The 26799-nt window shown below is 39.2% G+C and overlaps 2 protein-coding genes across 3 annotated transcripts; one reads left to right on the forward strand and one right to left on the reverse strand.

The window, feature by feature from the left end:
* The first annotated feature begins 1984 nt into the window (after window positions 1-1984).
* On the forward strand, window positions 1985-9396 carry hdc (histidine decarboxylase). Its single transcript, XM_047363738.1, has 12 exons — window positions 1985-3637; window positions 3782-3954; window positions 4050-4163; window positions 4240-4362; window positions 4452-4589; window positions 4674-4817; window positions 5084-5150; window positions 5246-5408; window positions 5532-5622; window positions 5707-5805; window positions 5930-6031; window positions 7756-9396. Exons 1-12 carry the CDS (start codon window positions 3610-3612, stop codon window positions 8527-8529), a joined length of 2016 nt encoding a protein of 671 aa, XP_047219694.1. The 5' UTR covers window positions 1985-3609; the 3' UTR covers window positions 8530-9396.
* Window positions 9397-9564: 168 nt separating this feature from the next.
* On the reverse strand, window positions 9565-26736 carry LOC124867333 (very long-chain acyl-CoA synthetase-like). 2 transcript variants are annotated; one of them, XM_047363736.1, is made up of 10 exons: window positions 26238-26736; window positions 24520-24729; window positions 24251-24409; window positions 21652-21776; window positions 19588-19782; window positions 19069-19159; window positions 18792-18990; window positions 10501-10598; window positions 10065-10195; window positions 9565-9964 (listed from the first exon to the last, which is right to left on the reverse strand). In XM_047363736.1, the coding sequence occupies exons 1-10, from the start codon at window positions 26701-26703 to the stop codon at window positions 9791-9793; spliced, it is 1848 nt and encodes a 615-aa protein (XP_047219692.1). In that variant the 5' UTR covers window positions 26704-26736; the 3' UTR covers window positions 9565-9790. The 2 variants fall into 2 exon arrangements, with proteins under 2 accessions (XP_047219692.1, XP_047219693.1); XM_047363737.1 differs by lacking the exons at window positions 24251-24409; window positions 24520-24729.
* Window positions 26737-26799: the final 63 nt, after the last annotated feature.

Genomic DNA, 26799 nt, shown 5'->3' on the forward strand with positions numbered 1-26799 from the left:
CCACATGTGTTTTGTGGACCTGGAGAAGGCATTCGACTGTGTCCCTCGTGATGCCCTGTGGGGGGTGCTCCAGGAGTATGGAATCGGGGGCCCTTTACTAGGGGCCATCCGATCTCTGTACAAGCGGAGCAGGAGTTTGGCTCGCATTGCCGGCACTAAGTGGGACCTGTTCCCGGTGCATGTTGGACTCCGGCAGGGCTGCCCTTTGTCATCGGTCCTGTTCATAACTTTTATGGGCAGGATTTCTAGGCGCAGCCAAGGGCCGGAGGGGGTCTGGTTTGGGGACCAGAGGATTTCGTCTCTTCTTTTTGCAGATGACGTGGTCTTGCTGGCCCCCTCTAGCCAAGACCTACAGCATGCACTGGGGCGGTTTGCAGCCGAGTGTGAAGCGGCTGGGATGAAGATCAGCTCCTCCAAGTCCGAGGCCATGGTTCTCGACCGGAAAAGGGTGGCTTGTCCTCTTCAGGTTGGAGGGGAGTTCCTCCCTCAAGTGGAGGAGTTTAAGTATCTTGGGGTCTTATTCACGAGTGAGGGAAGAATGGAGCAGGAGATCGACAGACGTATCGGTGCGGCTGCCACAGTAATGGGGGCGCTGTGCCGGTCCGTTGTGGTGAAGAGAGAGCTGAGTCATGAACTTTGGGTCATGACTGAAAGAACGAGATCCCGGATACAAGCGGCGGAAATGAGCTTCCTCCGTAGGGTGGCCGGGCACTCCCTTAGAGATAGGGTGAGGAGCTCGGCCATCCGGGAGGGGCTCGGAGTAGAGCCGCTACTCCTCCACATCGAGAGGAGCCAGTTGAGGTGGCTCGGGCATCTATACCGGATGCCTCCTGGACGCCTTCCTCGGGAGGTGTTCCAGGCACGTCCCACCGGGAGGAGGCCCAGGGGACGGCCCAGGACACGCTGGAGGGACTATGTCTCTCGGCTGGCCTGGGAGCACCTTGGGCTCTCCCCAGAGGAGCTGGAGGAGGTGTGTGGGGAGAGGGACGTCTGGGCGTCTGTGCTGTGTCTGCTGCCCCCGCGACATAGTCCCGGATAAAGCGGAAGATGACGAGTACGAGTACGAGAAATTTAAAATACAAAGCAAAACAAAGCTCGGGTCTTAGGAGGTTAAAAAATTCAATGTCTTTTCAGTGAGTTGTGTTAAAAGAGAAATATAGCATGAAACTAACCTCCATATGTGTAAAATCCAATAGCTTAAAGATGCAGGAAGAAATGCTTCACTATAAAAAAGCTTTCTGAAGATAACATTGTGTGTTTAATAGGTCAGCAGTTTCTGTGATGACGAATGAGGATGCAGGTTTTAATGGCTCTACATTCTTGTGGGCGATTTTTCTTTCCAAATGACTGTTTGCTTTGAATCAAATGACGTCCCTAATTAAACACTAATGAGATCATGTGAGAGGTATCAAATGTCGAGCACAAAGCCCTGTAATTGGCCCAGTGTGTGAACAGTCCAGGTGTTCCTGCAGCTTTTGTCATGCAGTTATAAAACCAGCAATAAGTTGTGACATGTGATAGTTTTGGCCTGGTCATCTTTGTACCATTTACTGTGTGTTTATTCTGTGTTCTTTTTTTGCATAATGTCACCTGTATGTCACCTTTTGTGTGGTTTGTGGATTCATAAGTTCTTACAGATGCTAGCTTCCTCAAACCACAGTTGCCTGAAATTGCATTCATGCAAGATGAAAAAACGAGAATATTAGCTGTATCTATTTTCTTTTCTTCCGTGCGGCTTGGCGTATTTTTGGGAGACAGAGGTAAATGTCAGGAGGTAGCAGAACCTGCTCTATAATGAATGTATGCTACATGTATTCAAGCTTTCAACTTGAATACCAGTTTCCCTGTGACCATGTACAGAATAAGTGGGTATAGAAAATAAATGAATTAATTAAAAAAACATTAGACTTTGATAAATCCTTTTAAAAGTTTCTCCACATAATAATAACAACATGAGATTCATCCTGTGCAAGTTAGTTGAAAAACAGATTTATTAGAAAATAAAATATAAAAAGCTAAAATCTGGGATAATCCTTATGCATAAGTATGCAGAGCCTTAAACGTCTGAGTTTACACATGGCATCAGTTCTTGTGAAACATATAAACCAAAAATTAAGTCAAAAAGTTCAGCCATCCTGGAAGGATTTTCCTAACATTTACTTATTTTTACCCTTTAGTTGAAGTCATGATACCCATTAAATACATCTTTCCGAATAGTTACACACACACACATACACTACACCACCACAGTTATGTGAAAATGTCTGAAAAGGTGTATGAAGAAATAAAACCAATTTGATCATACCCCTTACCTTCCTATAGTCCTTAACATGGATACACTTCCTGTTTCTGTTTTACATATGAGGTTGCAATGCTCCAAAGCAAACAAACAGATACATAAATATACATAAACCCCTACATGTACACTTACAGATATACACAACACCAACATATGTACACATAAATTTATACGCACCGACAGCAACACAGGACCATTCTAAATATGTGTGTGTTATACACATTCTCACTCTGGTTGAGGTACCCATTGGTGTTCACTGCCTTTCTTCTCATATCTTTTTAGGATATTTAGTTTTTTTCTCAAACAGGGCCACTTTTGGACTCAGTGCTGAGTTTGTTCTATTCACATCACTCACTGAAATGCACATTCATTTTGTATTTGTTTAAGTATGTATAGATTTGAAATTAAGAGTTTCCTGTAATTATACTTGCCCACTCTCTTAACATGTTTTATTTTAATGTTATCTGGTAGCTGTTTATTTCTGGCTTTATACATTAGTTGTGTTCTTCAAAATTCTGCCAGATCTGGAAATTTTAGCAGGCAGGAGTTAATGAAAAATAAATTAGTGTGATTGTGATAACCAACCTTATGAACCCTTGTAATGGCTCTTTTCTGTAGCGAACATAACGGTAAGAGTGAAGTTCTGTAGGTGTTACCCTAAAATTATACACAGTAGTTTAGATATGGTAAAATCAGGGAACGCTAGAGAATGTGTAGTGCTTTATAATTCAGAAAATGTTTCGCTTTACTAAGATGATCTTCCATTAATGAAATTGCATCTTCTGGGACACAGCCACATAAAAAGTCACTTAAATCTCACATGTTTCTGCAGAAAGTTAGTTGTCTTCCTGCACACCTCGCCTATCTGTCATTGAAGTTGGTTGCTCCCAGTTGCCTATGAAGTCAAAATTGTGAAAAGAAAAGTCTGAATTCTGAGAAAAACGTCAGAATTCAGATTTTTCTTTTCAGTGGCCCAAAACTCTTCCGTAATAACATAATAAAACTACTTTATTTTGTTGCAGAGATATTGCACTAAATATTTTATCTGAGATTATATTTTCAAAGTAATGTGAATAAATGCTTCATTACTCATAGAGAAAAGGTACATATTTAGGTACAAATGTGGGATGGCTGGATAACTAAAAGAAAACATGAAGAGCATGTTTGATGGTTCAGTTGCGTCACAAATTCTGGGCGTGTTTCTCACAACGAGGTCCATATAGTCCTGTGATCCCTGATACTGTATACACAACACATTTCTGCAGCCTATTGTAGCACTGCTTAGTTAAAGAGAGGACTCTTCTCCGAAAATGCAGACTGAGGAATACAATCGCAGAGGTAATTACAGTTTCTCCTTTACTACACAGAGACAGCTTGCCGTTACTACATTTTACTGTAAATAAACCTGCAAATCCAGACTTAAATGAAAAAAAAAAAAAAACAACTGGGGACAATGAGATTAAATTGTATATTACTGTTCAGGTAAGGAGATGGTGGACTACATCACAAAGTACCTGAGCTCTATCAGGGAGAGAAGAGTCATCCCAGACGTGAAGCCAGGCTACATGCAGGAGCTGCTTCCAGAAGCTGCGCCGACTGAACCAGAGGACTGGGAGGAAATCTTCAAGGATATTGAGAAAATCATCATGCCTGGAGTGAATTTCTGTTACCACCCCTCGTATCAGCAAATGTTAAAAAATATTTTAAATTTAGTCCAGCTGTTCAAGTATTTTCGTCTGTTTTTGTCCAGGTAGTTCACTGGCAGAGCCCTCATATGCACGCCTACTACCCCAGTCTGACTTCATGGCCCTCCATGTTAGGGGACATGTTGGCCAATGCCATCAACTGTGTGGGATTTACTTGGGTAAGTGTCCAACACAACACACAATACCCAAAGTGTCAGTTTAATAAATCATAATCCTGATTTTCTCTTAACACAGGCCTCCAGCCCAGCCTGCACAGAGCTAGAAATGAATGTGATGGACTGGCTGTGTAAAGCACTGGGACTTCCTTTTTTTTTCCTGCATCATCATCCTGACAGCAGAGGTGGAGGCCTGCTGCAGGTTTGCAACAGCATTTTTTTCCCTTTATTTTAAACCCTCTATTTTAGCCTAGGGCTCATTATTTTTCCCTTCAATCTAACAACACGTAGAGCACAGTCAGTGAGGGGACATTAGTTGCACTCCTGGCTGCCAGGAAAGACAAAATTCTGCAGCTGAAGGCCAAGCTGGACCAGGAAGTGGACGAGTCGGTTCTCAACTCAACACTGGTGGCCTACGCTTCAGATCAGGTCTGTGTTGCCTCCTCACCATCAACAATTGTCCCATCCATCTGTTGAAACAAACCAGGATTTGATTTGTGGCTGCTATTACAGGCACATTCGTCGGTCGAGAAGGCAGGTCTCATTACTCTGGTGAAGATCAGGTTTCTTCCTGCTGACGAGAAGCTGTCTCTGAGAGGAGAAACTCTGAAACAAGCTATTCAAGAGGACAGGAGGAGAGGACTTGTTCCGTTCATGGTAGCTATAGTTGAAATGTTTTGTTGCTGATGTTCTGATTAATCGTGACGAGGCAAATTATTGATCTCTTGTTTGTAACATCTCTGGAGTGTTTTAAACTCCTTCATGAGTACATGCTTTAAGTCCCAGTGTATAATTAGAAGTTGTTTACCTCTCACAATAATGTGCATTGAAGGAAAATTATACAATGTTATTTTTGGCACAATTTTAAGCAGTGAACCTTTCCTGCCACATCTCACTTGTGTTTCGGTTTCTCTCCTGTTCAGCTGTGTTCGACTCTAGGAACAACAGGAGTGTGTGCATTTGACAAGCTCTCCGAACTGGGACCAGTCTGTGAGTCTCCAATTCGGTTACTGATGGAACAGAATTTGTGAAAAGATTGTGTCGTTGCATCATGCAGTCATGGAAATAAGATCCTTTTATTACAGGTGAAGAAGAGGGACTCTGGCTTCATGTTGACGCTGCATATGCCGGCTCAGCCTACTTCTGTCCTGAGCTACGCTGGTCCCTGGAGGGCATTGAGTTCACACAGTCTTTTGTTTTTAACCCGTCTAAGTGGATGATGGTTCACTTTGACTGCACAGCTTTCTGGTGAGTCAAACTATTATCTCACAAGCAAGGATGAAATGAACATAAATCTGTTGTAAATATCAATGTGACGTTTGTGTGAACACTGCCTGATGGACACTAATTTAGAGTGATTGATGTTTTTAGGGTAAAGGATAAATATAAGCTGCAACAGACCTTCAGTGTTGATCCTGTTTACCTCAGACATGAAAACTCACGGGCAGCCACTGACTTTATGGTACCAGAATCATTACGTTTTTCACCAAATCAAAACTTCAACAACTTCTTCATCCAGTAATGCTTCTTTTTCCCTGACGTCCAGCACTGGCAAATTCCTCTCAGCCGTCGTTTCCGATCTCTGAAGCTTTGGTTTGTCATGCGTTCCTTTGGGCTGAAAAAACTCCAGGCTCATATCAGACATGCAAGTGAATTTAAGCTCTTCTACTGTGAATCATTATAAAACAAATTTCTTATATTAAACTAGATCTTAAATGTTAAACTAGCAATCTTGTGAAGTTTCAGAAGCATATTTTCTTCTGTTATAGGGGATCGAGATGGCGAAACTCTTGGAGTCTCACATAAGGAGTGACCCAAATTTTGAAGTTCCTGCAGAGAGACATCTTGGCTTGGTGGTTTTCTGTCTGAAAGTATGCAACATGACATTAAACTATAAAGAGGCATTAACCCTCCTGTTACCTTCAAATTTACTAAAATTTTTAATATTTGGGGTCAATTTGACAGCAATTCAAACCTCCAAAAAATCTAAATTAGAACTGCTCCCCAAATTTATGTGTCAGTGTGTGAATGTGTGAATAAATGAGTGGATGACTGGTTGTAGTGTAAAGCGCTTTGGGGTCTCTGGGGATTGATAAAGTGCTATATAAGTGCAGACCATTCACCATTTATATTCGAGGTCAATTCGACCCCAGGAAAAACAAACACAATTGCTACTAGCTTCTCACTCTCTCATCGGTCTTGGCTTGATTCTGTCATCAAAGCGTATAACACAGGAGAAAACATGGAAGGGACTTAGAGATGTGTTGGCTGGAAATACTGGCCTTCCAGTGTCAACAGTACAAACACTTGCTGTTGCTTTGCCTTTTGACCTGTACACTCCTGCCAAAATGAGTAACCCAATGTAGGCTTGTGAGTTCCATCCACTTCTTTTCAACTATTCCCACACAAATGCCTACCCTCTAAATTTGTCATCTCAAGTATATCCTTTTCAACTGATGGTGTTATGAAGAGCTCAAATGCTGATTTTATGTCTTGGACATGGCTGACAGTGTATCTGGTGGGGTCTGGAACCATTTTGAAGACATTAACAGCACTAAGTCTACCCTGCTGTGGAGGTGTGGAGACAGACCGCAATAACCTTTCATTTTTGGAAAGTAGAGTGTTTGCTGGACATTGAGAGAGTACAGGAGGATTCATTCTCATCAGAGAAGGATGCCTCATTATCAGGGTCCTCCTCAATGTTATCCTTTGTCTCAGGCAAGTTCTCCTCTATGTCACCTTTGTGGTCAAAGAGTTTGACAACACCTCATTTACAGAAAACCTTTTCTGAGAAGACTTTTGTAGTTGAGAAGAAAACAGAAAGGGAGAACTTACAGATAACCAAAAGAGAGCACAGCAGTTCAGAAGGCTGTTGTGTAAGCTTTTACATGTTTGCTCTATCCCAAATGTATATTAAACTAACTAAAAAAAAAAAAAGTTGTGTGAAGTATTAATATCTTCACGGGAACGGTATTTTCTCACCTCCAGTTCATGGGAAATATCAAACTTCTCGCAGTGTTTTTTCCCCTTTTCCATGTCTTGTGATCTGTCAGTGGTTCTCACACTGCTATAGTTATAGTTATGTAGGGTTAGGGCCCTAAAGTTTTTTGAAGATTAGGAAATGTCATGTTATAGTGACATCAATATTATCCAAAACATGTGTGTAAAATATTGATATGTTTTAATCTTACATGTTTTATACAGCTAAAACAGCCTGGTGTCATCAGACCCCAAAGAACACCCATGCATACAGTACAAGATGTCGACAGGACACATGATGTCATGTTAATTTTATATTTACTCACATATCCCAATTTAGTTAGGAAAAGGCACTATGTATGAAACCAAAGAACAGATGTCAAATATTTGTTTAGAGAAGTTGAACTTTGAATGGGGACAAACTAGGAGGGTTGAAAGAAGATTTATCTTTTGTATGATGCAACTTGTCCCTTGGTTAATTATTGAGATGTAGAAATGTCCCAGTCACACCTTGTTCAATGGGTCAAGCAATAGCGGTTACCAAGAAAGGTTTGAAACCTGTCTGAGCTCTTCTACCACTTCTATTACACATTTTGATATGTTTTAATTATTCCAGGCAGGAAACAGTTTGACCCAGGAGCTGCTAAGGAGACTCACCCGTTCTGGCATCATGTACCTCATCCCTGCAGAAATCCAAACAAGACGCATCATTCGATTTACAGTGACCTCACAGTTTACCACAGCAGATGACATTCTGAAGGACTGGACCTTTATTTCTAAAACTGCTAGCACTCTTCTTGCTGAGAAGCACAGTTTTAATAATGCTGACCAGCTGAGATCTGGCACGAAAAAGACGAAAGGAAAAGAAGAAAATCCAGATCCTCACTTGGATGCCATGGCTGAGGAAAAAGAAGATGTGGTCACCCAGCTAGAAAAAGCTCAGGTAGACCTGTGGATTGACAAAGCTTGGAATCGACCTAGAAGACCAATGCGATCTCTTAGCTGCAACAGCGAGCCCCTACCTTATTGGGCGCTGTTTAGCTTTGACTGTGAAACAACACCAGGTCTTCAGGATGGATCAGATGGCCTCCGTGTGCCATCAGCAACAGAATCTGGCTCATTGTCAATGATCACCGAGATGCCTTCAAATCTTCCAGGGAAACAGGTTCTGAAAAAACTTACGAAGTTCTACAGTGTGCCCAGTTTCTGCAACCAGTGGACCCAGTGCAGTCGGCACCAGCTGAGCTGCCCTCTGAAGGTCTCACATGGCAGTCAAAAAACCTTCTCCACTACCCACAAGAGAATGAACAGCATGCCTTCTTCTCCTGCTGCAAACACATCACCTTCTACCTCTCCGCTGGAAAGTGCCAATGGTGCTCAACTTCAATAACTCTCAAATCAATTAACAGTAATTTAAAGTCAGTTAACAAGCAAATTAGACAATGTCAAAAGAATTAAATTTGTGTACACGTTGTGTCTCTATTTTTTTAATTTACAATAAAAAGTACTCCCCGCTCACTGTTGAATGTTAATTTTTACACTGAGTTATGGATGGTGCGTTTGCTGCACTTAACTATAAACATATGTTTTTTTGTTTTTAAATTTTTTTAGAAAGTACCTCAGGCTCAATAGTTCTGTGTTTAGCCTTGTGTTTTGATTTGGCCAGATACTAGTAAAAAGCTATTGCTGCCAGTTGCGCTGTCTTTATCTCTTTTTTCTGAACTGAGTAATGGATGGAACCTCTTTAGCCATTAACTATATGCTGTATACTCTTTGTGCTTTATTACTGTAGAAGGTACTCCTGACTAAATGCTTGTATTTTTAGCTTCTTTCTTTTATTAGAACTGAGCCATGGATGGAACTATTGCTGACATGAACCTTGTTTATTCAGTTTTCTTTGTACCATTACAAAGTACTCTGGCTCTGGCTCTGTGCTAAACCTGTTTGTATTTTCTGCACTGAGCCATTGACAAAGCCATTGCTACCAATAATGTTATGCTCTCTTTCTTTTTTATTACTACAGAAGGTAACCCTGGCTGTGCAGTTCTGTGTTTTGGTTGTATGAACCATTGATGGGGTGATTGCTGCCATTACCAATGTGTACTCTATTTGTTTTTCTTTACCACAGAAAGTACTCCTGGCTCAGTGATTTTGTGTCCAACTGTGGGTCTTTCCTGAACAAAATCATTTAGGGAGCTATTTCTGTTTTAACTGATATGTTCCTTGTTTATCCCAATAAAATTAAGCTCCTGGCTCAGTGCTTCTGTGTCTCCCTCCTGTCCTCTCAACACTCAGCCAGTCGCCGCAGATGGATGCTCACACTGAGCCTGGTTCTGCTGGAAATTTCTTTGAACTATTTTTCTTGCAAATTGCCTTGAGATGACATCTATTGTAAATTGGTGAAATAAAGAAAACTAAATCAAAATGAAATAAGAACTCAGTTTATTAAAAAAAAAAAAAACGTACATATGTTTGAATAATTAAAAAAAGCTATTATCTATCAAATATTTCTGTATGAAATATTTTCCCTCTCGTCACATTCGTTTTAGAAAGAGTCTCAAAGCACAAGTAATTTCTGCATTACTCTGCATCTTGCATTAATTAAAGCGTCTAAAATTAGATACATCATTTACCAAACTCATCTAACTCATTCAGAGCCTAAGTTTTCCCTCTGTAACAGAAGCAAATATCTCCTGAGTCATAGGTACGTAGCCTTTACCGTCCTCCAAGAAAAACAAAGGGTCCATGATGATGGCGGGGTTGAAACCCTCCTCAGCCAGCTTCACCTTCAGCAGCTTAAATGTTCCAGTCACCCCCACAGCATCCTGTCCCAGAAACAGTTGTTTACTTGTCATTATGACAATTCTTCGTTGATTTTTCAAATTTTTTTTGCCTTCTGTTTACATTAACCTGTTATGTTATTACCTTTATGCGTATAAAATGTGGCCTTGCATAGCTGGGCATGCAGTTGTTGACATGCTGATACATAGCTTTGCCATCAAAATCCCTGTTTTCTTTTAGCTTCAGTGCTGCCATTCCAATTCTTCCTTCATGTCCTAATCAGCCACAGTCAGCATAAAAATGACAACTTAGTTAAAAGCATATATTTTTACAAAATTATTTTTCCTAAATAACAATAATAAGAATACTTAAGTTATTCTCAGAAGTCATGTCAGATTTTTTACTTAGTTTTCTGTGTAACATGAATACAATGGTAATAAACTAATGGGTATGTGGAAGTTCTAAGAAATGGATCACGTTTCATGAGTTGCCCTGTTTTGTTTGGAAAATAAATCTTCTCCATATTGAAATTGACATTCCTATAAAGCCTAGAAACAAGTACAAAGGACGTAATGATTACCTGGCACCTTCACACCATAAACATTAGCTTCCTCAACAAAATCCACTGTCAGTAAATGATCAGCCACCTCTGTGGTTGCAATGTTTTCTCCTTTCCACCTGCACAGGATGACAATGGAGCCAGAGCACATGGAGAAGTTAGCCACAAGTTATTTCTAAAGTAGCAGAAGTTGGTTGAATAAAAAAAAAAGTATTTCATATACTAAAACTTTTGCTATACCTGGAGAGTCCTCAATAGGACAGAAAGTTGAACACTTAAAGGGATGGTTAGGTTTTTTTTTGGAAGGTGGGTTCTGCGGGGTTTTATTGATCGCTAGTGTCCTACCTAGAGTGGATGGCTCGGTGAAAAACGTCCAGTTCCAAAGTTGATTTATTTTATGTTCAACAACTCAGACCTCAAAAAAATAGTAGTAATTCGTGTGAAAACTTTTTTACAAACCTTACAACCATTTTTGTATTAGATCTTTTTGTTGTTTAGTCATCTTCTGAAGTGGAAAAATAATAATCCTTGATGACCTTATATTGTATATCAGTGATGGTGATCTGGAAAGTCTGTTATTAACGTCAGCACAGTCTCCTAAAACCATTGTCAATACGACATCTAGAATACTTTGGCCCACAAAGAAAACAATGACTACATTTTAAAATATGATTGGCTCATTAAAACTTCAATCACAATTTTTGCTGTTACTTTAGTTTATTAGTGGGTTGGCTTCTTCTGCTACCCCACCTATATATTCAGACACATTTCTTCCCGGCTCCCTGCTTGCTTGAATTCTTTTACTCTTAACTTTTTATCTTTTAGCCAAAATTACAGAAAAGTTGGACAAAAACTACTTCATATCAGTGACTCCCAAGGATTACTATTTTTTTTTTTTTTTCTAAAGGATTTTGAATTGAACCCAAAAGAAGGACAAGTTGACGCCAGCTAATCAGCACAAGATGCCTTCCTTCATCACAGAGTACTTCAACAAACTTGAACAGATATTGTGGTTTTGGAGATAAAAATCCATCAACTATCAGTGAATATTGAGGTTAATATGGGGTAGAGTGATAATTAAACTCTGCCTGTGATCTTAAACAGTGACAGCCAGCTCAACAACTCAGCCAGCAAACAGAACGTCGAGAATAAACCCACTAGCAGCTCCCCCAGGCATGTTTTAGGCACAAGGCCAAAAAATCAAGGAAGATGACTCACTGGAAGATCTTGGCAATTTAATAAATCAAAATGGGCTGAATTACAGAGAAATGACCCAGTTTCCCCTGGGAACAGGAGACTTTGACAGCGAGCTGTCACAACAACTGATAGGAGTGAGCCAGCTGGAACTCCCCTCCAAGACAGATTTGCCCCACTACAGAATGAAAACCAGAAAAATGATCCATCTTCTAAGAACAATAAAAGGTATGAGAACAGTCTTCATTCTAAACAGTCTTCTCCTAAGCTGCCAGAGAAAGAGCGGCCCACCGGGCCAAGGACCCTAATACTGGGCAACGCAGCTGTGAATGGGATTAAAAACTTCTCCAACAAGAAAAACACAGAAAATTATGATTGGTAATAGTAACATGGTATCCTATATCTCAGAGAATATTCTGGCAATCATAGATGAGTGCTCGACCCTAGAAAACCTTACACGTTGGAGCCATGGATGACGTAGCTATGAAAAAATCTGAAGTATTGAAGGAGAATTTCATTCGTCTGCTGAATAAAGTTGGAGGTCTCAATATCAAGGTGTTATACATGACAGAAAGAACGAAGGATAAGAGACAATAACAAACAATCAAACTTAAAATCCATAAACTGTGTACAACCAGACAAAGTGTTAATGTCAACCACTAAGTCATGTAAACTGGCTTTATTAAACAGTAGATCTCTCTCAAGAAAATCATTTTTAATCAATGACTTAATTACTGACCATAATCTTGATGTTATGTTTTTAACAGAAACATGGTTACATTAATTTAATGAAGCACCCATTTTGATAGAGTCGCCGCCTCCGAACTACAATTTTCTTTGTGAGAGCAGACAGCAAAGAAAAGGTGGAGGGGTGGCCACTTTGTTTAAAGATTCACTAATGTGTAAAAATGTATTTCTGGGCAAATTTGACTCTTGAATATATGGCTGTCAAGGTAAAGAGCCCAGTCCAAAACATGTTCTTGAAAATTTACAGGCCTCCTAAGTCCAAAACAAACTTTTTCAGTGATTTTAATGAGTATTGATTATGACTGTTTAATTATTGTGGGAGACTTTAACATTCATACTGACAATCCTGAAGAGTCAGTCAGTCATTTTCTACCGCTTATTCCATAGTGGGTTGCGGGGGAGCTGGTGCCTATCTCCAGCAGTCTATGGGCGAGAGGCAGGGTACACCCTGGACAAGTCGCCAGTCCATCGCAGGGCAACACACAAACAAACATGCACACACTCATTCACACACCTAAGGGCAATTTAGAGTGACCAATTAACCTAACAGGCATGTCTTTGGACTGTGGGAGGAAGCCAGAGTACCCGGTGAGAACCCACGCATGCATGGGGAGAACATGCAAACTCCATGCAGAAAGACCCCTGGTCGGGAATTGAACCCAGGACCTTCTTGCTGCAAGGCAACAGTGCTACCAACTGTCCTGAAGACAGAAGTGCAATAGACCTATGGGACACTCTTATGTTAGGAATAACCTTGCTTACTATTACTTATAGATGATAGATGATCCTCACTGACACACAAATGACAAATGACCTACAGTTTGACATAAAGTTTAGTACATTGGGTTTGATTATGAACCCTCTGTAACTGGGTTGATTAGACTACTGCAGCCACACTTAGATTGAGGGTTGGACACTTACTATTGCACACTATCAGATAGACACAAGAATGGTGACACATAGTCTACTGAAAAATACTGAGGTATAAAAACTATGTGACCTTCTTTCGAGGCTGCTTCGTCACTTTGATCACGGAGCGGATCCAGGACGGGAGCCTCAGCGCTGATCTCTGTAACCATTCCTCTGCCTTATTTTAGAATAAGTGTTGAGAGTATAGAACAGTTTGAGAGTCATTCCTTTAAGAGAAAGTGATTGTAAACAGTGGTGGCGCTTCTGGGGAAGATCCGTAGGAGCCCCGAGGTGTCTAACCATCAGCAGGGTGCAGTAGCTCAGACAAATTGGTCTTTCCGCTCGTGCCCCGTGAGTGCTTTCCACTTCTGGCTAGAGGCCACAAATGAACTGGATATCACAGCCTGAGGACGCACATCAGAGGTAAGGAGATTACTTTAAAAAGTCTCCAGTGTTTTTCCCTAAAAAGACTTTGGCTGTGTTGTTGGTTCTGAGTGCGCTGGAATTGTTTGTACATTTGGAGGCAGAGAAATGATTAAGAATGGTTTTTAGTAAAATTTTGAGAAAACGAAATGAGACATGTAGGATAGCGGTCCGATTGCAGCATTGTCAGTCCAGAAGGGGGAGGAACAACCCTCTGAATATACTGCAATCTTAGGGGAAGTAAGTTTGAAGCTCCTATATTGCATGCAAGGGATTATAGCTTTCCCTCTCGCGCAATAAAAAAGCAACCTCCCTGAATGAGGCACGCAAAATGGTTAGGGTTTGTCGGGTCTAGTAACTTCCTTAAGAAGTTATGTGTATGAGTTTGAATGGCACTCTAAACTTCTTACAAGATTTCAAAGGTGCCCACTTCATTGTGAGTAAACACGCAGAGAGAATGATGTTCATACTCACCTAAGGTTTGTCGGGGCTGGACATGCATAAGAGGTCCGGAAAATACTGCAGAGGGGATCTTGAGTTTCGATAGCTCTCTGGCCTTTTTAAAAGGTCAAAAAGCTATTGACTTCCTTCTGAGTAAACAGCTGTGAGAATATAAGAAAATAAAAGTGTAACATCAACTGGCCAATGTATATGTGTGTGAGTCGATAACAGTGAGCTAGCGAAAGTAGCGGCACTGACGGACCTTGACTGATAGATGCTAAGTTAACAGACACTAGCTCACTGAATAAACCCTACTGTGAATAAGCTTTGGTGTCTGAGACATAAAGAAATAAGCTCTCATTTGGACCAGGAAATGGTGCTGTACCGCCTGGTTGGCCAGAGCTTATGAAAGTGCGTTGATGTGAAATGAAAGAATGACTGAGATATCAAGAGAAAATTAAATCCCTATCTAGCGAGCATAGGAAACATTTGACCAAATTTGGAGGTTACAGTTTATTCGAACTTTTATGCGGCCAATGTCTGTCCGTTTATGTGGAATGAATGACTGTTTCACACTAATTAAAACTTAAGGTGTATGTGGCATGATAAATTTAATTTACCGTAACTTGTTTCCTGATCTGAGACTAATTGGGATTTTGAGTTTTTCAGGTCTGGGGTGCAGTTGCAAAGAGGTAAACAGGGTCCTGGCCAGCCCATGGATCGTCTGCTTAAAGGGTATAAACATTTTAAACTGTCTGAGGCACAGCATTATTTATTAAATAAGGAATTGTCTTTATGCCAACAAAGGGTTGTCCCAATAACAATTAGAGACTACAAATGCAGGTCTGATCCTTAACAATATCATAATATCAGGTCAGTTCTTTATGGTAAAACAAAAGCAAGTTCAGACAGGGACAATTTTCCCCCTCAAAACAGGATTTTGATTAACAAAGGTTTAGACATTTTTCAAGCAGGTTCAGAATGATCAAATTAGACTAAAATAAATAAAAAAATGAAATGCACCCTTTTTACAGAATTGCTGGACAGGCTTATTATAGTTAAAATTGTATGATGCGTTTATACAGTAAGATAGGCTAAGAAAAACTGTCATAATCTTGCAGATGGATGCCACTGCTAGAAAGAATACCATTTCCTTTTCTAAAGAGAATCTATCTGCCCGTTCATCTCATTTATCCTTTGTGAACTGATATGCAACTAAACTTAAATGTCGTTTATTTTTGTCTCCTTGCATATAGTAATACTGGAATTAACAATGTGCAATTATGATTATGTGTTGTGAAATAAGGAGGGGAAAAAAAAGGAAAAAAATGCTGATTTCGCTACCCAAGTTGGTGATTTTTTTGTTCTTGTTAGATTGTTGTACCTTGCTTACTATTACTTATAGGTGGGCTTTCACACACACACCATAATGATAAAGTATAAATGCTAATGTTTTCACTTTTGTTAGGATAGGATAAGAATCCTCATTGACGCACATTATAAGGACCAATGACTGACAGTTTGACATAGAGTTTAGTGCTGTTGGGGTCATCCATTTTGGTCAGGCGAACCGACTGTGCTGCGCAGTTCGACATGCGTAGCTCAGCATTCGTCGCAGCAACGGGCATCGAAGCTGACATCAGAGCTACAAAAGCGGAGGAAAGAAACTTTTAAGCGCCATTTCCGAGTCATTTACAACAAAAGGGGGCCATCGCTGGAGAAATAGAAGCTCGCAGGCTGGTTTACCTTTCCTCCATACTGGCCATTCCCTGAAGAGCTTGAAAGCTCGAAATCTGTGTGATACAAGATCAGAAGAGTCATGTCCCAATCGAAGACCGTTAGACGCAGCCCATGCGCAGGTGAAAAACCCACAGAGGTTTTATTTCCAAGGAGACCCCTTGTTTTTCAGTCGACTGCAACGGTTTCTCATATTTTCCCCGTTTTGGACGGATGAGAAGTTTACTGTTTTTGAGTTGATCACGGACACGTGACACTCTGGTTTCCCCCCTGTTTTTCTTCAGACCTACTACCCATCATCAAGCCGGTGAAGAGAAGAAATCAACGTCAAAGTAATTTTGTTCTTTTTATATTAAATCGAATAGGTGTATTTAGAGTTCTGGGCAGGATGAGGCATAGTTAAGATTAATTAGTATCACCATTAGTTAATACAAGGCCACTCCATTGTTCGCTCCATCATTTTATAACCCTTGGGGTTTTTCCACTGAGCTCCGGCCTTACAGTTTTATGACCCTTTGTTTGGGATTTGGAGCTATCAGCAGCTACTAGCTAAGGGGCGTGGCCCTACCGTTCTACCAGCTGATAGTCGCGGTCAAGACAACACACACACGGAGAAAGGCTGCACAGCATAGTGGTTTTTGATCATCGTTCCAAGTTAATCCAAATTGTTGTGTTATTCTCATTTGTCCATAAACTGCTGGTTTGATCTCCATCTACCCTCCAACACATATCCTTATTATTAAAGTACGCCTTTTTGTAGAATAGTGCATGCTTAGTTAGGTAAACGTTGTTGTACCAGAATAGTTTGATTCTAAGAGGGATTATTGGTTTAATAAGTTTTCACATAGATAAAGAGACAGTGTTTGTGTTTATTTTATGTTAAGGTTTATCTGTCAAGAGAAGGTTAGAATCCCACCATTGGGAGAAACAGATGATAACACAGTAACATTTGGTGTGGTTTTGGTTAATAATTATTATTTATTAATGATAATTAACTAATGGTAGTTATTAAGTGCTGTGAGTCCAATAGTCACACCACCAGAGTGTATCTCTGATCTTTATTCGAAGGAGATGATTTTTGGTTAAAATTAATTTCTCCTAATTATGATTTTTAATTATAATTTTTGATAAATATTTATAATCAATAATCCAACAGTGTATTGGGTTTGATTGTGAAGCAGTCTATAGCTGGGTTGATTAGAATGCAACCACACTTAGATTGAGGGTTGGACACCTGCTTTTACACACACTATCAGATAGACACCACAATGGTGACATACTCTACTGATACACACTGAGGGAGTGCACATGCCCTGCAGGGGAGTAACTGTTGGAATAATTCTATATAGTTTTTATCTTTTATTTTTCCTTTTCTCTGATATTTTTCCTTTTCTTTAACTTGACTATTTGATCTTTATAACCTTTCATGATGTATGTGATGAGTTTCTCTGCAGGCAAGGATCAGTTTTTCCCATCCTTTAGAAAGCAACGTTTATTGTAACTAGTGACCACCCCAAAGATAATAAAAAGAGAGGTGCGGACAGATGGTTTTCAGAGCGGTAAGAGATTTGTAACTGAAAAGCACATCTCTGTCCGTTCTCCTCGCAGCGAGTAAAGTAACTAATTCTTTGTCTTTCTCTTCTTTTTTTGAAATGATTATAAGTATTTTAGGTTGTTTGAACCTGACATTAACAGATATAAAAACTATGTGTGACCTTCTTTCAAGGCTGGTTTGTCACTTCGATCCCCGAGCAGATTAAGGAGGGAAGCCTCAGCGATGATCTCTGTAACCATTCCTCTGCTTTATTTAAAATAAAAGTGTTGAAGGTATAGAACAGTTTGAGAGTCATTCCTTTAAGAGACAGTGTTTGGAAACAGTGGTGTCACTTCTGGGGAAGAGGATTCAGTGAGCTCCGAGGCATCTGACCGCCAGAAGGTGCAGTACCTCAGACATTGCTTGAAATCAAGATTAAAAACGTATTTGTTTAGAGTGGCCTTGACTGTGCTATCAAAACATTAGTTTTCAGTCCAACTTTCCTTTCATTTTCTTACAAATCATTTTATCATTAATTTCTAATTTCTCTTTTTTTTTATCATTTTAATTATTCGTTTTTATTTTCTTTAACTATCTGTGTTCGTTAATTATTTAATTACCTTTATGCCACTGTAATGTACTTTTCCTATTATTTCCCTTTTTCTTTTTTATGTACAGCACTTTGAATTGTCCTGCTACTTAAATGTGTTATATAGATAAACTTGCCTTGCCTTGCCTAGTAATGTATTTTGACCATAATACAGAATATCTCCTGAGTAACACAAACTCTGCCTACAGACTGCAGACAAGAATTTCTTGTCCTAACACAAAATGTCAGTCAGGCAGTTTTCAAACAGAAAACTCTGTATCAACCTAATAACACCAGTATATTGTCAATAAGCCTCCGATTACTTCATTCTTTTTAAAATTGTGACACAAAATAATAGTTTTTGGGGTTTTTGTTGGATCCACATAGAGCCATATCCAAACACAATGATGTGTAATGCATGGTTTTCCACGTGTAATGCATAACCATGCATAGTTACTATCCTCAAAAAAACATCAGTGCAAAACTTAATTAAATAGTATTTGCATGGATTTTACAATTTAGAGTGACCATTAGAGTGGATTTATGTTCTGAGTAAAATTATGATATCCATGTTAAAATCTGTGTTACAGGCTGCTTTAACTATGATTAAACAAAAAAGGCCAGCGATTTTTGTCTTAAACACTATTAATTAACCGACTTTCATTCTGTCTTTAGAGGTTCATTGTCTACACTAAGTGTCCAGCTTGTCAGATTTTTCAGTTTGTCCCATCCACTGACCTGAAAGTGTCTCCAATGCGGTCCTGAAAGTAGACAAATCCCTCACTGTCTATCCTTAAAAGGTCGCCACTGTTAAAGTAGAGGTCTCCCCGAGCAAAGACGTCTCTCAGCTTCTTCTTCTCTGTCTGTTCTTTGTTGTTTACATAGCTACTGACGGGGATTCTCTTTCCAATCTTTCCCACCAGCAGACCCGTTTCTCCTTCAGGTTAGAGAAACAAACATGATAAGCTTTAAAAGGGACAAGAAAGGATGTTAGATTTAAATATGAACGACTCACCTTTAGGGACTTCAATACAAAATCCTTTGGAGTTTCTGACTGGCTCCTCTTTTTCTGTGTCATACCTGATAATGGCATATGGACTTGACATCTACAAAGGAGTTGGAGATTAAGACAAATGAAAAACAACAGGTCCTTTGAGAGTTATTTGAATTTAAATCAGATCAGAATCAGAAAAGCTTTATTGCCAAGTACGTTTTTGGACATACAAGGAATTTGTTTTGGCGTACTCGGTGCAATACAATACAAATTAAACAGTATAAACATATCTACAATATAATATACGTATATGTGCACAGTTTTAAGTGAGTGAGTAAATATAGAGCAGTATTGGGTGCGAGAGCAGTACAACAGTGCAGGTGATCATTGTGCAAGTATGGCAGTGCAATAAAGCAGGAGTCCAAGCTGAGCGTTAATGTAACACATAGAGTTGATAATGTATCCTGTAATGATAAAGTTTAGACAAACCAAATCCTTTAACCCACTCAACAATTATACTAATAATGATTTTTTTCTCACTTTATGAAGAAAATGCTCTCTGCCGACGGCTCCAACTTTTCCAACATAGTTGATGAAGCCAACATTTGATTCAGTTGCTCCGTAGCATTCACAGATACGAATGTTCCCAAATCGCTTCAGGAAATTAGCCCAGGTTTCTGCCCGTATCCCGTTCCCCATAGCCAGTCTGACTTTATGATCCTTGTCATTGGCTCTCTAAAAGGATGGTGAAGGACAGGGGAGGCAAACATATAACAATTTTTACGAGCGGTGTATCACGATGATGCAAGAGTACAGTTAAAAATTGTCATTTTATTGGAAAATAAAATGCATCACTGTGTTGTTTGAACAGACTCAAAGAGAAATTGTACTGTATACAAAGAAACAATTGTAAAAATGCAGTATTGTAAATATAACATATAATCTTTTTAGACCTTTTTAAATGAATATAGTTCACACACAGGAAATGCAGCCAACAGCATAAATGACTCAACCCTCTCTACCTCTGTTTGGCCTCCTGGCTTCCGGCAGGAGGTACCCTCCATGCTGGCTACACCAGACTGAGGAACAGCTTCTTACACCAGGCTGTTACAATCATAATTCTCCCAGCATTTCACGTTCCTTCCCACAAATTGTATCAGGGTAAACATGCCTGCTCCCACTGTGAACTCAACCACTCTCCATCCTTAAACCAGTGTTTGTATATGTGCAAACTACCTCACTGGGGATATACAAGTGTATATAAAATGTGTGCATATGCAGTCATTCTGTGAAAACGTATTTGCCTCCTTGAATATTTTTTGCTTTTCAGTCTCATCTAAATGTTTCAGATCATTAAACAAATCTTAATATCAGACGAAGATGACCTGAGTAAAAAGAGTTGTACAATTGTGATCTCGTTGATTAGGGAAAAAAACATCCAAACCAACCTGTTCCTATGTGAAAAAGTAATTAATAAACCTAATACCTAAGTATTAAACCTAATAACTGCTTGTGCCATCAAGCAGTTGTGATAACTGGCAATGGGTCTTTGACACTGCTGTTGAAGTATTTTAGCCCACTCTTCTTTGCAGAATTGTTTTAATTCAGCCATGTTTTTGCCTCCTTGCATTAGATAATCATCCTATTGCACAAAATGATGGCTGAACATTGTCATTCACAATATAGGAAGGAGAATGTTTGAAAGAAGCGCTTTTCAGCTGGAGACCAGACCAGCAACTGAAGTGCATCACTTCTGGAGAAGAGTCCCAAGTGGATTTAATTTATTCTCCTTCGTTGGCCAACGAAAAATTCATGAACGAGGTTTCTGGAATGAGATGGCCAGAAATTTCTCTTTGCCAATCGAAGACGTGAGTTTAACACGTAACTAAAACCACGGAGTTTCAAGGAGACGTTTTGTGTTTATTTTGTGCAATTGTGATTTGTCAGTCAAAATAAGGTTAAAGTTCCACACGTTTCGGAAGAAACGGTTGATTAAACAGTGACATCTCTGGTAATAGTTATCAATTATTACTGAGTATTTAACGGTTGTAATTATCAAAGGTGTTGAGCCACAATTACAACACCAGAGGACATCTCTGGCTTCGATTCATAAATGAAGATTTTGGTTAAGAAATTAAGTTAGTCAAATTATGATTGTTAATTATAATTCTTGATAAATATTAATTATTCAATAGTCATAATTCCAACAGTGCTATGTAAATAAATCTGTATTAATTTCATTTATTGCTATATATTAATGTAGTCTCTATACATCTGCCTTTTTTGTCTACATCCTTTTCAAGAACACAGTAAGTGCTGAAGAAACACGCTTCTTCACCACATCATGTACAAATTGTTAAATTATCTAAAAAGTGGATGGAAAAAAGTTCCCTATTTTTTTCAAGAAGAATGCCAGTTTAGATTCTTTTGTAAATTATTTAAATACTTTGCATTGCAAATGTTTTCCTTTCAGCTGTCACTGTGGCATCCCCATTAATTAGTAACGACTGATCTGCATGAGCAAAATGTGGTTTAAATTCAGCAGAATTAATTACGGTCTAATAAGGGATCATAACATAAATATGATATTAAATTAATATTTACCTTCGGTGTGTTGCAAAGGTAACGCATGATCTCTCCTATGTACTGAATGACAGTCACATTGTGCTTTCTGCAGTCATTCCAGAAGCTGGAAGCTGAGAATTTCCGTTTTAAAACCACAGTGATGCCTAGAAAAGGAAGACGTACACATGTCAGCAGAAAATGAGACACAGAGTGCTTGCACATTTGTAAATGGAGCTTTAAAAATTGAAAATACAACAATTAAAAACCAGAACTGGGTTGCCTGTTGCTTGAGGTTATGTGTCCTTATTGTTTAACCTGGCATAAACATGATATTATCATTGACAGGCAGGGGCGGACTGGGACTGAAAAACAATCCTGAATCTCCTGAACAGGTCCACTACTGAGATGCGGTACAACAGCCACCAACAGGGTTGTTCTAATATCTGCCTTTTTACCAATATATATTTAGGTGCTCATAAGAAAAAAGCTTCTGCAAACATCCTGTGCTTGTTGCTTCTTTCACAAACCTCCACAGACCAATCAACAACACACAGGCCTGTATGTTTATAATCAGTTCCAATGTAATCACCACAGAAATATGAAAGAGAAAACAGAGCCAGATACAAATTGCTCTGTTCGGGCAGATTTTCTCTTACCACACTTAGTTAAATTAGCTACATTTAGCCCCCTTTTGCCCTGGGTGATACCAGAAGATGTGTTATTTTTTTCCCGCTTTATATAGCACCACAGTGTTCTTTGTAGCTGTAGAAAAAAACTGTCTATAGTGACTTTGTAGTGACTTTGTGATTTTTTTCTTAATGTGTTAAAATATTTTAAAATTGGATCGACAGTTGAGGTTTATTCATTAACTATGACAGCGATAAAAAAACAACATATTCTTCTTCAACGCCATCATTATATAAATCCAGATAAAAGCTCACAGAGAGGTATCCTACTTCTGAAATGAACTCTCCTTTCAGTCCCTCTTCAATACCAGCCAGTAGACGCTAACCAAGGTAAACTTCAACCCAGTGTCTTGCTGGATGAGTCTATGTTTTTGTAACCTATAGAATCACATTAATGCAGCCACTAGAAGTTGCGCTGCAGCTATTAAGCTAATAAAGATGTTCCCATTTTTAAGCCATTAAAATTAATTTTTATTTTTTTATTATTATTATTTTGTGGCACTAGTGGCCTTTATTTTCAGGAAATGGGATGGAGAGAGGGAGGAAGACATGCAGCAAAGGTCTATGGACCAGAATTCAAACCAGTGATGGCTGCGTTGAGGACTGTAGCCTCCATACATGGGTTTTGCACTTTACCCCTGCGCTCCAAACCGTTGTTTTTAGATGATTCATTTTCTTTCATCTTGTCATGTGCCCCAGTCATGGATAAAAACGTGGATAAAACATGGACTCTGAGCGGTGAACAAACAAAGGTAATCTTTCTACCCGGACTGGACATGTTTACATTCAACTCGTCGCTATCTTATGAGTCCATAGACGCTCCTCTCCACCATTTTAGTAGTTCATTACTCCTTGCGATGGCCAGTTAAAACGTTAAAATCAATCGTCCAAAAGATTATTGATTTCTGATCTTGTAAATGATATTTCTTTAAACATTATTTCACTAAGGTAAGGATGGCAAATTAAACAATGTTAAGAATCAACGATCCAAAAAGGTTGAATTTTAATTCAGCAATAATTCTTTAAAATATTATTTTATAAACGTTTTGTTTTATCTACTGTTCTGATTTTGCATTGTGACTGGTTACCAATTTCCAATTATTGTTTTTAATTAGTTGCAAAACATACTGGACTTTATTTCCAAGTTCCTCAAGATAAACCTTGGTTCTAAACATAATTCCCTATTGAACTGTCATCATTGTTATTGGTTCCCTTTTTCCTTTACTTGTACATAGTTAATTCGTTTTCTTTATTACTTCATTTTGCTTGGTAGTTCTAGCTGAATTGTTTTAGCCTAGTAAAATGTTTGTCAATTAAAATATTTTAACATGGAGTTAAATCGTTTCGGTAGATAAATTCTTGTATTTTAGAGAGAAGTTGTGGTGAATTTATTCCATATTTGTGCAGAGTTTGCTGTTCAATAATGCCATATTGGGCTGGTATTCCCAGGACAATACTTGACTGACCAAATGGTTAATTAATGTAAGAATTATTATAAATATAAAGTAACATAAGCATCCTGTATTCACAACAATCTTCTTCTCCATTTTTGTCCTTACACTCACCATTAATCTGGCTACTAATGGTTCACTTATCTACTCTTTCATGCATTTCAAACTAGTTTTAACCCTTACTGATTTAGGCTGCAGTTTATGGTCAACAGGAGCATGGATGCTTCCTTAATGGGCCAACGTTTCTACCTGTGGCATTAAATTAATTTCTACAACTGAGTGAAACAGACACAGGCTCTCAGCTCTAGGATTCATAACTAACTTCAGCCTCTGTTTCCACCTGCTCCTGATTTTATACAGACAGGCTCTTGCACTCTGCAGATTACGCCGACAGATGCACACAGTCCTAGCTAGCTCTTAAAGGGACCCCATCCTCTGCTGTTGGACAGATTGCCAGTCCGCCCCGTGACATGTATATGATTCAAGTCTGTCATGGATTACCTATGTTTATGGCTCCACAGAGTCCCATCAGAAGACCAGCTGTGTGGTAGAGAGGCAGATATAAATAGAGGACATCGCTGGAGCGCACACCAGCAATAGCCTGGAGAAAAGATGCTAACCACACACTCTCATGGTTAACTACAGCTGCCTTGGGAAGTCCTAAAAGATAAAACTGCCATTAGAAGCCTTTCCTGTGTGGTTCAAGGCCACAGCATACAATAAACACCAAAGAATGACTAGGTCAAAGGTAGATAAAGCTGGCTGATTACCTGTGGTCCCTGATGTGTAGATGTACACTGCAGGACTTTTGAGGTTGATGTTGGCCCTCAGTTGCGGTGACAGAGGCTGGTCTGAGGCCTTCTCAAACTTATCAGAGAGGCTTTCGATGCCTTCCACATCACTGTGATCGCTGAGGAGAAACACACGGATGCTCTGCTCCCTCAATGCGGGCAAAACCTCTTCTACAGCTTCTTGCAGGTCTAATAGAATGATAAGTAAAGTATTTTGGCCTGTGAACCTGTCTTGAACTAATTAAAATACATATTTTAAAACTGGGGCTAGACTTCTTTCGTTTATTGTTTGAAAAAACAAATAGAAAACAATTTCTTGTTTATAGCCATTGCATTATTGGTTGAACAATACAGTCTAATTATGTGCTCCATTTTAGTGGTTTTCACTAAATTTCCTGCACCTAAATCAAAGTATATAAGTAATGTATTTTGTTTGTGGCCAAAATATTTAAAAATTAAGTTCCAGATCTTTGTACTTTGGCTCTTTACTCTAGACCTACTGTGACAAATTTGGCAGACAGATTAAATGTGTTGTAAGAACCATTTTTTTCAGCTCCGACTTCTAGCTAAAGTTTACCCCTGTCTGAGTCAAAAAGGACCTTGAAAAGGCTATGCATGCTTTTATCAGCTCATGTATTGACTATTGTTGGCATTCAGGGTTGTTTTAATTGGCTCCAACTGGTCTAGATAGCTGCTGCTGAACCTGTTGACTCACACTAGGAGATACAAACATATGACTTCTGTACTTTACTCCCTCCATTGGCTTCCAGTACGTTTTAGAGTAGATTTTAAGCTTAAAATATTTGTTTTAAAAGTTGTATGGCACCTTCTTATCAATGTAACCCTTTACAAGCACGTCATCCAGAGTACTTCAGTGTGCTGACCCAAATATTCTGGAAATCCCCAGGTCAAAGTTCAAACTGTGTGACCCGTCAGTCGCTGTAGCTAATCCAAAACTGTGGAATTCCTTACCTGCTGGATTGTGGACCATCAACGATTTTTCTTTCTTTAAAGCTAAGATTAAAACGTATTTGTTCAGAACTGATTTTAGCACATAACAGCACCTTGAAACTTCTATTTTTTTTTTCTTTTTGTATGATTTTATTAATGTTGTCAAATTGTTTTTATTTGTCTCTATTCAACTTTGTATTTTTATTCTTGCACTAATAGAAAGCACTTGGCTCAGTAATGACTGTTATAAAGTGCTATACAAATAAAATTTGATTTATTGAGTGATATAACCCTCTTTAACGAACATACTGTTATGGTCTTTGAAGAGTCAACATTCATAGAAATACACTTTTATTAGTTTGTGTTGATGACAGTGGTTAGCCCAGTTACTATACATTTTGATTAGCAAATTTTCCAGTTTTTCCAGCAAGGTCTAGTTGGGCTTAATGTCATTCCCAGATCCAAGATGCAACTTCAGAGATAAATAAAACACGATCTCGTCTCTCTTCGTCTATCCTAATGGTTTTTGTCACGTTTGTGGCAAAATAAATACATTTTGGCCATGACAAGAGTACTGTCGTTAAGAGATACTCTAAAACAAATATATAAAATATAATTTATTGAAGAAAAATCCCTCATTTCTGCCATACTCATGTGACTCGAAAAAGGGAGACAACAAAAAAAGGAAACCGCGCAAAACTCCTAAAATGACCTGCTCTGATAAGCGATAAATGCCTCCAGCTTACCAGCACCGACGATGAGAACCTTGGCTTCGCAGCAGGAGAAGCAGTGCAGCAGAGACTTGGACCTGATGTTGATGTTGAGGACCGACGCCACGCAGCCCAGTTTGGCCAGAGCCAGCCAGACCCACACAAGCTGCGGCTCGTTGCCCAGTAGCAGCGCGGCCGTGTCCCCCTCCTTCAGCTGGGCATGCGTCCACAGAGCTCTGGCTACTTTGTTACTCTCCTTGTCGGCCTGACTGTACGTGTAGGAGTTTTCCTCAAAGATCAGAAATGTCTTTTGTGGATGCTTTTGCACTTTATCCAGAAAAGAATCTAAGATGCTGGAAAAACTCTTTCTGATTTTGCTTAATTGCATGCCGATGCGAATTAGACCGAATGCGTAATTTAGATCTCCCATAAAATATGGATTTCGCAGATAAATAAATACAAGTAAAATTGCCAAAGCGGTCAATAGGATGAATGCAATCATTGTGAACCGGTTTGTAGTCTCAGGTTTATGAGAGTTCCTTCACATGTAGCAAGAAGTTCTGATTCAATTACGCCTCTTGAACTTTGGCCAACTCCC

This window comes from Girardinichthys multiradiatus, chromosome 4, assembly GCF_021462225.1.
Source record: "Girardinichthys multiradiatus isolate DD_20200921_A chromosome 4, DD_fGirMul_XY1, whole genome shotgun sequence".
In the NCBI taxonomy this organism is placed as follows: domain Eukaryota; kingdom Metazoa; phylum Chordata; class Actinopteri; order Cyprinodontiformes; family Goodeidae; genus Girardinichthys; species Girardinichthys multiradiatus.